The sequence below is a fragment of the Salvelinus fontinalis genome, unplaced genomic scaffold (genome assembly GCF_029448725.1).
Source record: "Salvelinus fontinalis isolate EN_2023a unplaced genomic scaffold, ASM2944872v1 scaffold_0852, whole genome shotgun sequence".
NCBI classification, from domain to species: Eukaryota; Metazoa; Chordata; class Actinopteri; order Salmoniformes; family Salmonidae; genus Salvelinus; species Salvelinus fontinalis.
The window spans coordinates 69,235-83,055 of record NW_026601061.1 but is presented as its reverse complement, the minus strand read 5'-3'; the positions used below and the strand labels follow the sequence as shown (position 1 = coordinate 83,055).

The 13,821-nt window shown below is 47.3% G+C and overlaps 1 protein-coding gene across 1 annotated transcript; it reads left to right on the top strand.

Moving 5' to 3' along the window:
• Positions 1-691: 691 nt before the first annotated feature.
• LOC129847457 (MYCBP-associated protein-like) lies at positions 692-13,747 on the top strand (the record flags this gene model as incomplete). Its single annotated transcript, XM_055915255.1, has 6 exons — positions 692-808; positions 995-1,146; positions 1,792-1,913; positions 5,465-5,619; positions 10,470-10,670; positions 13,503-13,747. Coding segments are annotated over 6 exons (822 nt in total), but the record flags the coding sequence as incomplete, so codon positions are not given.
• Positions 13,748-13,821: the final 74 nt, after the last annotated feature.

The window sequence follows — 13,821 nt, the reverse complement described above, 5'->3', positions numbered from 1 at the left end:
TTTTTTGCGACGTGCAGAATCGACCACCACAACATGTAACATCCTCTAAAGTCACGAGGGGAAGGCGGCACCGCTATGTCAACAGAGCTCAGTGCTTATTATGGGATGTATTAGGTCACAACATCCAGCTCCTTAGATATAACGATAATGATGAGAGAAAGACCCCACGGAACGATTCAGAACATGAAGAATCATATTTGTCTTGGTAAAAATGTATTTTTTAAACGTAAGGAAGTGAAATCTCAAAAACAAAGGGTGTTTTCACACACTCTCTAGGCAGAGTGGGTAGACATGCTATATATAGGGGATAGGATGACATTTCAGACACAGCCACGGTCATTAGCAACATTATCAGCCATTACTATAATTATGTGTCATCACGGCTTTTGTCTTTGAACATGAATGGATTCTCTCTCAATATGTAAAAACAGACAGAAGCACAAAGACTTAAAGGAGTCCTCAGTGATGACGATGATTTAGGTTCATTCATGGTTACATTCATGGTTCTAGCTGATTTCTGAATAGAATAACACCTTCCTCTTTCTGTTGAGTTGTTTAGTGACACACACACACACACACACACACACACACACACACACACACACACACACACACACACACACACACACACACACACGACTGGCCCATACTGTGTTTGTAACAGTAAACTGTTGGTCCATCTCGGTCCTAGCTGCAGTACCGTTATGAGACAGTGGAGGCGCTGAAGAGCCTGTGGCAGCAGGTGACCGCAGAAACAGGAGAAGACAGAGAAACAGCCTGGGACCTCTCTGTGTCTACACTACGACAGGTACACACACACACACACACACACCTCACACGCGCAGCAGAGATGCATCAGGTCCCATTCACAGAGTCTCGACCGGGGTTGGAACCCCTAACCTTCCGATCTCCGGAGGGACACGCTAACTACAAGGCCACCGAGTAGTGTAACTAAGACCTAACCCTCCTCTCTCCTCTCTGTTCCCCTCTCCAGGCGGTGCTGGCTCTGCCCCAGGGGGACGGGGAGCAGGATGGACCCCAGGAGAGGCTCACCAGAGAGGGGGCTCTGAGCCTCTATAACACCCTCCTCCTGGAGCTCACCCAGCCACTCATACAACACACGCCACTACCACTCAACGCTATAGGGTGAGCAGGAGGAAGGGAGGGAGGGAGGGAAAATGAGGGAGGGGAGGGAGGGAGGGAAGAGGAGGGAGGGAAGAGGAGGGAGGGAAAAGGGGGGAGGGAAGCGGAGGGAGGGGAGGGAGGGAGGGAAGAGGAGGGAGGGAAGAGGAGGGAGGGAAAAGGGGGGAGGGAAGCGGAGGGAGGGGAGGGAGGGAGGGAAGAGGAGTGAGGGAAGAGGAGGGAGTGAAGAGGGGGGAGGGAAGAGGAGGGAGGGAAGAGGGGGGAGGGAAGGGAGGGAGGGAAGAGGAGGGAGGGAAGAGGGGGGAGGGAGGGAGGGAAGAGGAGGGAGGGAGGGGGAGGGAGGGAGGGAAGAGGAGGGAGGGAAGAGGAGGGAGGGAAGAGGAGGGAGGGAAGAGGAGGGAGGGAAGAGCTGGGAGGGAAGAGGAGGGAGGGAAGAGGAGGGAGGGAGGGAGGGAAGAGGAGGGAGGGAAGAGGAGGGAGGGAGACAGAGATGCAGCACCGGTCTGGAGAAAAGAGAAGAGGGAATATTGATGGCAAACTAAAGAATGAAAGGTACCACAGAAATGGATCAACAGTGCAGTTGATTATAAAAAAGTGTGTGTGTGTGTGTGTTTGTGTGTGTGTGTGTGTGTGTGTTAACCCCTGCAGGTTGCAGCTGTGGAGGGAGCTGTTAGACAGCCTGGTCAGTGCAGCTCTGTGGCTCAGACATCTACTGGGTCTCCCTGAGACAGACACATGGGGGGAACACACACAGGACCACCACCACAGCTGTGAGTCTAACACACACAGGACCACCTCCACAGCTGTGAGTCTAACACACACACAGGACCACCACCACAGCTGTGAGTCTAACACACACAGGACCACCACCACAGCTGTGAGTCTAACACACACAGGACCACCACCACAGCTGTGAGTCTAACACACAGGACCACCACCACAGCTGTTAGTCTAACACACAGGACCACCACCACAGCTGTGAGTCTAACACACAGGACCACCACCACAGCTGTGAGTCTAACACACAGGACCACCACCACAGCTGTGAGTCTAACACACAGGACCACCATCACAGCTGTGAGTCTAACACACACAGGACCACCACCACAGCTGTGAGTCTATCACACACATGACACACAAACATACACACTATCAGCCTGTCTACCCTTACAACCCACTATCAGCCTGTCTACCCCTACAACCCACTATCAGCCTGTCTATCCTTACAACCCACTATCAGCCTGTCTATCCTTACAACCCACTATCAGCCTGTCTACCCCTACAACCCACTATCAGCCTGTCTACCCCTACAACCCACTATCAGCCTGTCTACCCCTACAACCCACTATCAGCCTGTCTACCCCTACAACCCACTATCAGCCTGTCTACCATTACAACCCACTATCAGCCTGTCTACCATTACAACCCACTATCAGCCTGTCTACCATTACAACCCACTATCAGCCTATCTATCCCTACAACCCACTATCAGCCTGTCTACCCCTACAACCCACTATCAGCCTGTCTACCATTACAACCCACTATCAGCATGTCTACCCCTACAACCCACTATCAGCCTGTCTACCACTACAACCCACTATCAGCCTGTCTACCATGACAACCCACTATCAGCCTGTCTATCCCTACAACCCACTATCAGCCTGTCTACCCCTACAACCCACTATCAGCCTGTCTACCCCTACAACCCACGATCAGCCTGTCTACCATTACAACCCACTATCAGCCTGTCTATCCCTACAACCCACTATCAGCCTGTCTACCATTACAACCCACTATCAGCCTGTCTATCCCTACAACCCACTATCAGCCTGTCTACCCCTACAACCCACTATCAGCCTGTCTACCATTACAACCCACTATCAGCATGTCTACCCCTACAACCCACTATCAGCCTGTCTACCACTACAACCCACTATCAGCCTGTCTACCATGACAACCCACTATCAGCCTGTCTATCCCTACAACCCACTATCAGCCTGTCTACCCCTACAACCCACTATCAGCCTGTCTACCCCTACAACCCACTATCAGCCTGTCTACCCCTACAACCCACTATCAGCCTGTCTACCCCTACAACCCACTATCAGCCTGTCTACCCCTACAACCCACTATCAGCCTGTCTACCCCTACAACCCACTATCAGCCTGTCTACCATTACAACCCACTATCAGCCTGTCTACCCCTACAACCCACTATCAGCCTGTCTACCCCTACAACCCACTATCAGCCTGTCTACCCCTATAACCCACTATCAGCCTGTCTACCATTACAACCCACTATCAGCCTGTCTACCCCTACAACCCACTATCAGCCTGTCTACCACTACAACCCACTATCAGCCTGTCTACCATTACAACCCACTATCAGCCTGTCTACCCCTACAACCCACTATCAGCCTGTCTACCCCTACAACCCACTATCAGCCTGTCTACCATTACAACCCACTATCAGCCTGTCTACCCCTACAACCCACTATCAGCCTGTCTACCCCTACAACCCACTATCAGCCTGTCTACCCCTACAACCCACTATCAGCCTGTCTACCCCTACAACCCACTATCAGCCTGTCTACCCCTACAACCCACTATCAGCCTGTCTACCCCTACAACCCACTATCAGCCTGTCTACCCCTACAACCCACTATCAGCCTGTCTACCATTACAACCCACTATCAGCCTGTCTACCACTACAACCCACTATCAGCCTGTCTACCCCTACAACCCACTATCAGCCTGTCTACCCCTACAACCCACTATCAGCCTGTCTACCATTACAACCCACTATCAGCCTGTCTACCATTACAACCCACTCTCAGCCTGTCTACCATTACAACCCACTATCAGCCTGTCTACCCCTACAACCCACTATCAGCCTGTCTACCCCTACAACCCACTATCAGCCTGTCTACCCCTACAACCCACTATCAGCCTGTCTACCCCTACAACCCACTATCAGCCTGTCTACCATTACAACCCACTATCAGCCTGTCTACCACTACAACCCACTATCAGCCTGTCTACCCCTACAACCCACTATCAGCCTGTCTACCATTACAACCCACTATCAGCCTGTCTACCATTACAACCCACTATCAGCCTGTCTACCATTACAACCCACTATCAGCCTGTCTACCCCTACAACCCACTATCAGCCTGTCTACCATTACAACCCACTATCAGCCTGTCTACCATTACAACCCACTATCAGCCTGTCTACCCCTACAACCCACTATCAGCCTGTCTACCATTACAACCCACTATCAGCCTGTCTACCCCTACAACCCACTATCAGCCTGTCTACCCCTATAACCCACTATCAGCCTGTCTACCATTACAACCCACTATCAGCCTGTCTACCATTACAACCCACTATCAGCCTGTCTACCATTACAACCCACTATCAGCCTGTCTACCCCTACAACCCACTATCAGCCTGTCTACCCCTACAACCCACTATCAGCCTGTCTACCCCTACAACCCACTATCAGCCTGTCTATCCTTACAACCCACTATCAGCCTGTCTACCCCTACAACCCACTATCAGCCTGTCTACCATTACAACCCACTATCAGCCTGTCTACCCCTACAACCCACTATCAGCCTGTCTACCATTACAACCCACTATCAGCCTGTCTACCTCTATAACCCACTATCAGCCTGTCTACCATTACAACCCACTATCAGCCTGTCTACCCCTATAACCCACTATCAGCCTGTCTACCCCTACAACCCACTATCAGCCTGTCTACCATTACAACCCACTATCAGCCTGTCTACCCCTACAACCCACTATCAGCCTGTCTACCATTACAACCCACTATCAGCCTGTCTACCACTACAACCCACTATCAGCCTGTCTGCCATTACAACCCACTATCAGCCTGTCTACCCCTACAACCCACTATCAGCCTGTCTACCCCTACAACCCACTATCAGCCTGTCTACCATTACAACCCACTATCAGCCTGTCTACCATTACAACCCACTATCAGCCTGTCTACCCCTACAACCCACTATCAGCCTGTCTACCATTACAACCCACTATCAGCCTGTCTACCCCTACAACCCACTATCAGCCTGTCTACCATTACAACCCACTATCAGCCTGTCTACCAATTACAACCCACTATCAGCCTGTCTACCCCTACAACCCACTATCAGCCTGTCTACCATTACAACCCACTATCAGCCTGTCTACCATTACAACCCACTATCAGCCTGTCTACCCCTACAACCCACTATCAGCCTGTCTACCATTACAACCCACTATCAGCCTGTCTACCCATACAACCCACTATCAGCCCATTCCTCTCCAGGGGGGAAAATGAAGAAAGAGGAGAAGTTTGAGAAGAAGGCAGGAGCACCCCTGAAGGAGGAGAAGAAAGGAGGGGGCATCAAAGAGAAGGAGGAGAAGAAGGGAGCAGCCAAGCCTGCTGTGAAGGAGAAACCAGTGGAGGTGAGAAACTCACCTAATCTAACAAATAAATCCCCAAATCATCCCTAACCTCCTACCCCTAACCTCCTCCCCCCCTAACCTCCTACCCCTAACCTCCTCCCCTCTAACCTACCCCTAACCTCCTCCCCCCTAACCTCCTACCCCTAACCTCCTCCCCCCTAACCTCCTACGCATTAACCTTCTACCCCCTAGTCACTTTGTGTATATGTTATCAAGCTCTATTCCCAACCAGAGACACTATGTTTATCTGAAAGGATCAGACAGGTCCAGCTCTATTCCCAACCAGAGACACTATGTTTATCTGAAAGGATCAGACAGGTCCAGCTCTATTCCCAACCAGAGACACTATGTTTATCTGAAAGGATCAGACAGGTCCAGCTCTATTCCCAACCAGAGACACTATGTTTATCTGAAAGGATCAGACAGGTCCAGCTCTATTCCCAACCAGAGACACTATGTTTATCTGAAAGGATCAGACAGGTCCAGCTCTATTCCCAACCAGAGACACTATGTTTATCTGAAAGGATCAGACAGGTGTTAGTAATATAGTGTAACTCCTAGTCTATCAGAGAGTGGGTGGAGCTATTACCAGATGATGTATACCTATCCAATCAGAGAGTGGGGTGGAGCTATTACCAGATGATTTATAGCTATCCAATCAGAGAGTGGGGTGGAGCTATTACCAGATGATGTATACCTATCCAATCAGAGAGTGGGGTGGAGCTATTACCAGATGATTTATACCTATCCAATCAGAGAGTGGGGTGGAGCTATTACCAGATGATTTATACCTATCCAATCAGAGAGTGGGGTGGAGCTATTACCAGATGATTTATACCTATCCAATCAGAGAGTGGGGTGGAGCTATTACCAGATGATTTATACCTATCCAATCAGAGAGTGGGGTGGAGCTATTACCAGATGATTTATACCTATCCAATCAGAGAGTGGGGTGGAGCTATTACCAGATGATTTATACCTATCCAATCAGAGAGTGGGGTGGAGCTATTACCAGATGATTTATACCTATCCAATCAGAGAGTGGGGTGGAGCTATTACCAGATGATTTATACCTATCCAATCAGAGAGTGACCTCTAAAGTGTCTAGATCAGGTTTTATCTCCAACCCTGTTCCTGGAGAGACACCCTCCTGTAGGTTTTATCTCCAACCCTGTTCCTGGAGAGAGTAGGTTTTATCTCCAACCCTGTTCCTGGAGAGACACCCTCCTGTAGGTTTTATCTCCAACCATGTTCCTGGAGAGACACCCTCCTGTAGGTTTTATCTCCAACCCTGTTCCTGGAGAGACACCCTCCTGTAGGTTTTATCTCCAACCATGTTCCTGGAGAGACACCTCCTGTAGGTTTTATCTCCAACCATGTTCCTGGAGAGACACCTTCCTGTAGGTTTTATCTCCAACCCTGTTCTTGGAGAGATACCCTCCTGTAGGTTTTATCTCCAACCCTGTTCCTGGAGAGACACCCTCCTGTAGGTTTTATCTCCAACCCTGTTCCTGGAGAGACACCCTCCTGTAGGTTTTATCTCCAACCATGTTCCTGGAGAGACACCCTCCTGTAGGTTTTATCTCCAACCCTGTTCCTGGAGAGAGTAGGTTTTATCTCCAACCCTGTTCCTGGAGAGAACCCTCCTGTAGGTTTTTATCTCCAACCCTGTTCCTGGAGAGACACCCTCCTGTAGGTTTTCAGGGATGATTTTAAGTTAAGACATACAGGAGGGTTTCTCTCCAGGAACAGGGTTGATACCAACACCAGATGGCAGCAAACACCTGTCTGTCTGTATGTTTGTCTGCCTGTATGTCTGGCTGTCTGTCTGCCTGCTTGTCTGTTTGTTTGTCTGCCTGTCTGTCTGTTTGTCTGCTTGTATGTCTGCCTGCCTGCCTGTCTGTCTGCTTGTCTGTTTGTATGTCTGCCTGCCTGTCTGTCTGCCTGTCTGCCTGCTTGTCTGCTTGCATGTATGTCTGCCTGCCTGTCTGCCTGCTTGTCTGTCTGTTTGTCTGCTTGTATGTATGTCTGCCTGCCTGTCTGCCTGTTTGTCTGCCTGTCTGCTTGTCTGTCTGTTTGTCTGCTTGTATGTATGTCTGCCTGCCTGTCTGCCTGTTTGTCTGCCTGTCTGTCTGTCTGTCTGTCTGTCTGTCTGCTTGTATGTCTGCCTGCCTGTCTGCCTGTTTGTCTGCTTGTCTGTCTGCTTGTCTGTTTGTCTGCCTGTCTGTCTGCGTGTCTGTCTGTTTGTCTGCCTGTCTGCCTCTCTCTCTCTTCTTTCTCCTCACTCTCTCTCTCTCCCTCCTCTCTTTCTCTTCCTCCTTCTCTCTCTCTCCATCTCTCTGATGGTTAGTTGAGTCATAGGTGAGCAACAGTTTATTTGTCACCAGGTGCCATGGTAACCGAACACTATGTGAAAATGTGCATCTGCTCTCAAACTGTGTGTCCAGGTTGTGAGTTATGACACCTGTACCGGCCACACACACACACTACACACACACACACAGCTAGAGGCATGTCCATCTGTACACCAACAACTATGAACAGAACGTACGGCAGAAATATCACAGTCACAAAGACACTACTACCAGCACACCCACTCTCTCTCTGTCTATCTCTCTTTCTGTCTGTCTGTCTGTCTGTCTGTCTTTATCTCTCTCTCCCCACTTGGGTTCCTTCTCTCTAACTCTCTCTTACTCTCTCTCGCTCTCTCTCTTTCTCTCTCTCGCTTTCTCTCGCGCTCTCTCTTTCTCTTTCTGTCTCTCTCTCTATAACATAACGTTAGATGGAGAGAGGGAAAGAGAGAGAGAGAGGAAAGGGACACTTATCGTGGACACGTTCTAGGACTCTTTTCACATGAATCATATACCTTGCACATGATCCACCGCCCGTTTGGGATAAGAAAAGATTGAATGCATGTACGTGTTGAATGCCTTCGTTCGTCGTCTATCTTGGTCAGGATCAAGCCCTCTCTGAAAGTTGTTTTGGTGGGCTCTCCCGGGGGTGTAAGGCTCTGATTGTCCACCAGAGGTCACAATGTCCTCCTTATTAGTTGTCTGTGGCTTCAATGATTCACCAGTGATTGTCTGAGGTGAACTTCTCCTCTCTTCCTCGGGTAGATAGTCAAAGTTCCAAACTCACTTTACACGCGCAGCTGCAGACTGACGGGGTCCTGGTCTGGTAAGTTCATTTTCTTCACCTCTTGTTGAGAGTTTCTGAGTTTCTAACCATTTCAACGTGTGGTTCACGGTCTCACGTATTTTGGTCTGGTATGTTAATTCTTAGGGAGTCATTTTAAGCACTCTGGTCGGAAAGGGTGGTTCCATCACACTGATACGCTCTTCTGACCTCATTCAGGTGCAAAGGACATGAAAAACAATTATCTTTTTAGAAAAACAAAATCACATTCCTATCTTAACAACAATATTTTCATTGTTCTTCATATTATAGTCACAATGTATTGGATGGAAACTTGACAGCCAAAAGGGGGTTCGTTCCTAAGTTACAGTATTTGGTTCATGCAGTTTTTAATAACATCACAAAATGAAAAGCAATATGACATGATTACTCTTTAGATCCCCACTGACCATTCTTAACATTCCTATCTGAAGAAATATTATTCCAATATAAACTTTTTTGGGACGTTATAGTTTTGGCGGAAAAAGTATTCCGTAGACGAAAGGGACATTTCTTTACTAATACTGAAGAGAAAGAGGGAGATTCCCCTCCTGCCTAATTTACAGAGTGTTAAGGTGTCAAAACTGCCCCCCCCCCCCCCTCCTCTCCTCTTCCGCGGGTGATGAGAGGGGTCTGGTCAACGTCGGCCATTTGCCAAGCTGAGCTGAGCTGATCTGAGGCCTTGGAACCTCAACCAGGAGAGTCATGATAGTGGCCAAACGATAGCCACTCCTCAGTAAAAGGCACATGACAGCCCGCTTGGAGTTTGCCAAAAGACACCTAAAGACTCTCAGACCATGAGAAACATGATTCTCTGGTCTGATGAAACCAAGATTGAACTCTTTGGCCTGAATGCCAAGCGTCACGTCTGGAGGAAACATGGCACCATCCCTACGGTGAAGCATGGTAGTGGCAGCATCATGCTGTGGGGATGTTTTTCAGCGGCAGGGACTGGGAGACTAGTCAGGATCGAGGGAAAGATTAACGGAGCAAAGTACAGAGAGATCCTTGATGAAAACCTGCTCCAGAACGCTCAGGACCTCAGACTGGGGGCGAAGGTTCACCTTCCAACAGGACAACAACCCTAAGCACACAGCCAAGACAATGCAGGAGTGGCTTTGGGACAAGTCTCTGAATGTCCTTGAGTGGCCCAGCCAGAGCCCGGACTTGAACCCAATAAAACATCTCTGGATAGACCTGAAAACAGCTATGCAGCGATGCTCCCCATCCAACCTGACAGAGCTTGAGAGGATCTGCAGAGAAAAATGGGAGATACTCCCCAAATACAGGTGTGCCAAGCTTGTAACCCAAGAAGACTCGAGGCTGTAATCGCTGCCAAAGGTGCTTAAACAAAGTACTGATTTTAAAGGGTCTGAATACTTATGCAAATGTGATATTTCAGTGTTTTATTTGTAATACATTTGCAAAAATGTGTCATTATGGGGTATTGTGTGTAGATTGATTAGGGGGAAAAAATATTCAATCATTTTTAGAATAAGGCTGAGAAAGTCAAGGGCTCTGAATACTTTCCGAATGCACTGTAAATGGAATGGTATCAAATAGATCAGACACATGGTTTCCATGGTTTCCTGGTGTTTGATGACATTCCATTTGCTCCGTACCGGCCGTTATTAAGAGCCGTCCTCCCCTCAGCAGCCTCCTGTGCTCTCTTCCAGGAGCGTCCGGGCAGTAAGAAGAAGGGTCGTGAAGAGGTGGTGGTAGGGGGGAAGCGTCCTGGAGGTAAATCTGGTAAAGAACCAGGCAGAGAGCCCTCCTCCACCACAACCAGTCCTGAGAGTGACTACCAGGACCACCACACTGACTCTACTGTAGAGCCTGCACTACAGGACAAATACAGGAGACAGCTACACCAACAGGCTAGTACACAATACTATACTACCAGGACCACCACACGGTCTCTACTGTAGATCCTGCTATACTATACTATACTATACTACCAGGACCACCACACGGTCTCTACTGTAGATCCTGCTATACTATACTACCAGGACCACCACACGGTCTCTACTGTAGATCCTGCTATACTATACTATACTATACTATACTATACTATACTATACTATACTACCAGGACCACTATAGGGTCTCTACTGTAGATCCTGCTATACTATACTATACTATACTATACTACCAGGACCACCACACGGTCTCTACTGTAGATCCTGCTATACTATACTATACTATACTACCAGGACCACCACACGGTCTCTACTGTAGATCCTGCTATACTATACTATACTATACTATACTACCAGGACCACCACACGGTCTCTACTGTAGATCCTGCTATACTATACTATACTATACTACACTACCAGGACCACCACACGGTCTCTACTGTAGATCCTGCTATACTATACTACCAGGACCACCAGCCTGTCTCTACTGTAGATCCTACTATACTATACTATACTATACTATACTATACTACCAGGACCACCACACGGTCTCTACTGTAGATCCTGCTATACTATACTATACTACCAGGACCACCACACGGTCTCTACTGTAGATCCTGCTATACTATACTATACTACCAGGACCACTATACGGTCTCTACTGTAGATCCTGCTATACTATACTATACTACCAGGACCACTATAGGGTCTCTACTGTAGATCCTACTATACTATACTACCAGGACCACTATACGGTCTCTACTGTAGATCCTACTATACTATACTATACTATACTACCAGGACCACTAAACGGTCTCTACTGTAGATCCTGCTATACTATACTATACTACCAGGACCACTATAGGGTCTCTACTGTAGATCCTACTATACTATACTACCAGGACCACTATACGGTCTCTACTGTAGATCCTACTATACTATACTATACTATACTACCAGGACCACTATGCGGTCTCTACTGTAGATCCTGCTATACTATACTATACTACCAGGACCACTAAACGGTCTCTACTGTAGATCCTGCTATACTATACTATACTATACTACCAGGACCACTATACGGTCTCTACTGTAGATCCTACTATACTATACTATACTACCAGGACCACTAAACGGTCTCTACTGTAGATCCTGCTATACTATACTATACTATACTACCACGACCACTAACCTGTCTCTACTGTAGATCCTGCTATACTATACTATACTATACTATACTACCAGGACCACTAACCTGTCTCTACTGTAGATCCTGCTATACTATACTATACTATACTACCAGGACCACTAAACGGTCTCTACTGTAGATCCTGCTATACTATACTATACTATACTATACTATACTACCAGGACCACTAACCTGTCTCTACTGTAGATCCTACTATACTATACTATACTATACTATACTACCAGGAGCACTATACGGTCTCTACTGTAGATCCTGCTAAACTATACTATACTATACTACCAGGACCACTATACGGTATCTACTGTAGATCCTGCTATACTATACTACCAGGACCACTAACCTGTCTCTACTGTAGATCATGCTATACTATACTATACTACCAGGACCACTAACCGGTCTCTACTGTAGATCCTACTATACTATACTATACTATACTACCAGGACCACTAACCGGTCTCTACTGTAGATCCTACTATACTATACTATACTACCAGGACCACTATACAGTCTCTACTGTAGATCCTGCTATACTATACTATACTATACTACCAGGACCACCACACGGTCTCTACTGTAGATCCTGCTATACTATACTATACTATACTACCAGGACCACTAACCGGTCTCTACTGTAGATCCTACTATACTATACTATACTATACTACCAGGACCACCACACGGTCTCTACTGTAGATCCTGCTATACTATACTATACTATACTATACTACCAGGACCACTATACAGTCTCTACTGTAGATCCTGCTATACTATACTATACTATACTATACTACCAGGACCACTAAACGGTCTCTACTGTAGATCCTGCTATACTATACTATACTACCAGGACCACTAACCTGTCTCTACTGTAGATCCTGCTATACTATACTATACTATACTATACTATACTATACTATACTACCAGGACCACTATTCGGTCTCTACTGTAGATCCTGCTATACTATACTATACTATACTATACTACCAGGACCACTATACGGTCTCTACTGTAGATCCTGTTATACTATACTATACTATACTACCAGGACCACTATAGGGTCTCTACTGTAGATCCTGCTATACTATACTATACTATACTACCAGGACCACTAACCTGTCTCTACTGTAGATCCTGCTATACTATAGACACTACTAGTGTAATATTAGTACTTTTGTAATAACCATAATCCTTTATCCGAAATCACGTACTAACACTGCTGTTATCTTCCCCTCTCTCTCCCTTTCTCCCTCCCTTCCTTCCTTCCTTTCTCTCTCTCTCTCCCTTTCTCCCTCACTTCCTTCCTTCCTCTCTCTCTCCCTTTCTCCCTCCCTTCCTTCCTTCCTTTCTCTCTCTCTCTCCCTTTCTCCCTCCCTTCCTTCCTTCCTTTCTCTCTATCTCTCTCTGTCGCTCTCTCTCTTCCTTTATCTCTCTCTCTCTCTCCCCTCTCTCTCTCTTCCTTTATCTCTCTCTATCTCTCTCTCTCTCTGTCGCTCTCTCTCTCTCCCCCCCCTCTCTCTTCCTTTATCTCTCTCTATCTCTCCCCTCTCTCTCTCTTTCTCTGTCTGTCTTTCTCTTCCAGGTGTATATTCTAATGGAAGGCTTAGTGGACTCTCTGTGTGTGCTGTTGGATGAGTCTGCAGAGGGACAGGCCTGACCTGACACACACACACACACACACACACCCACACACACACACACAGCTCTCTGATCACACTATAATAAATTCCACTCTTCCCTAACACACACATTTGTACCGAGAATCCATCACAGGTGCAGAGGTTTATTTCCTCACTATGACATCAATAAACTTGCTTTGTGAACTTACTATCTTTGTTTACTTACTATGACTGTGAGATGTGGTTGTCATACCTAACTACCTCACTCACACACTGATTCTG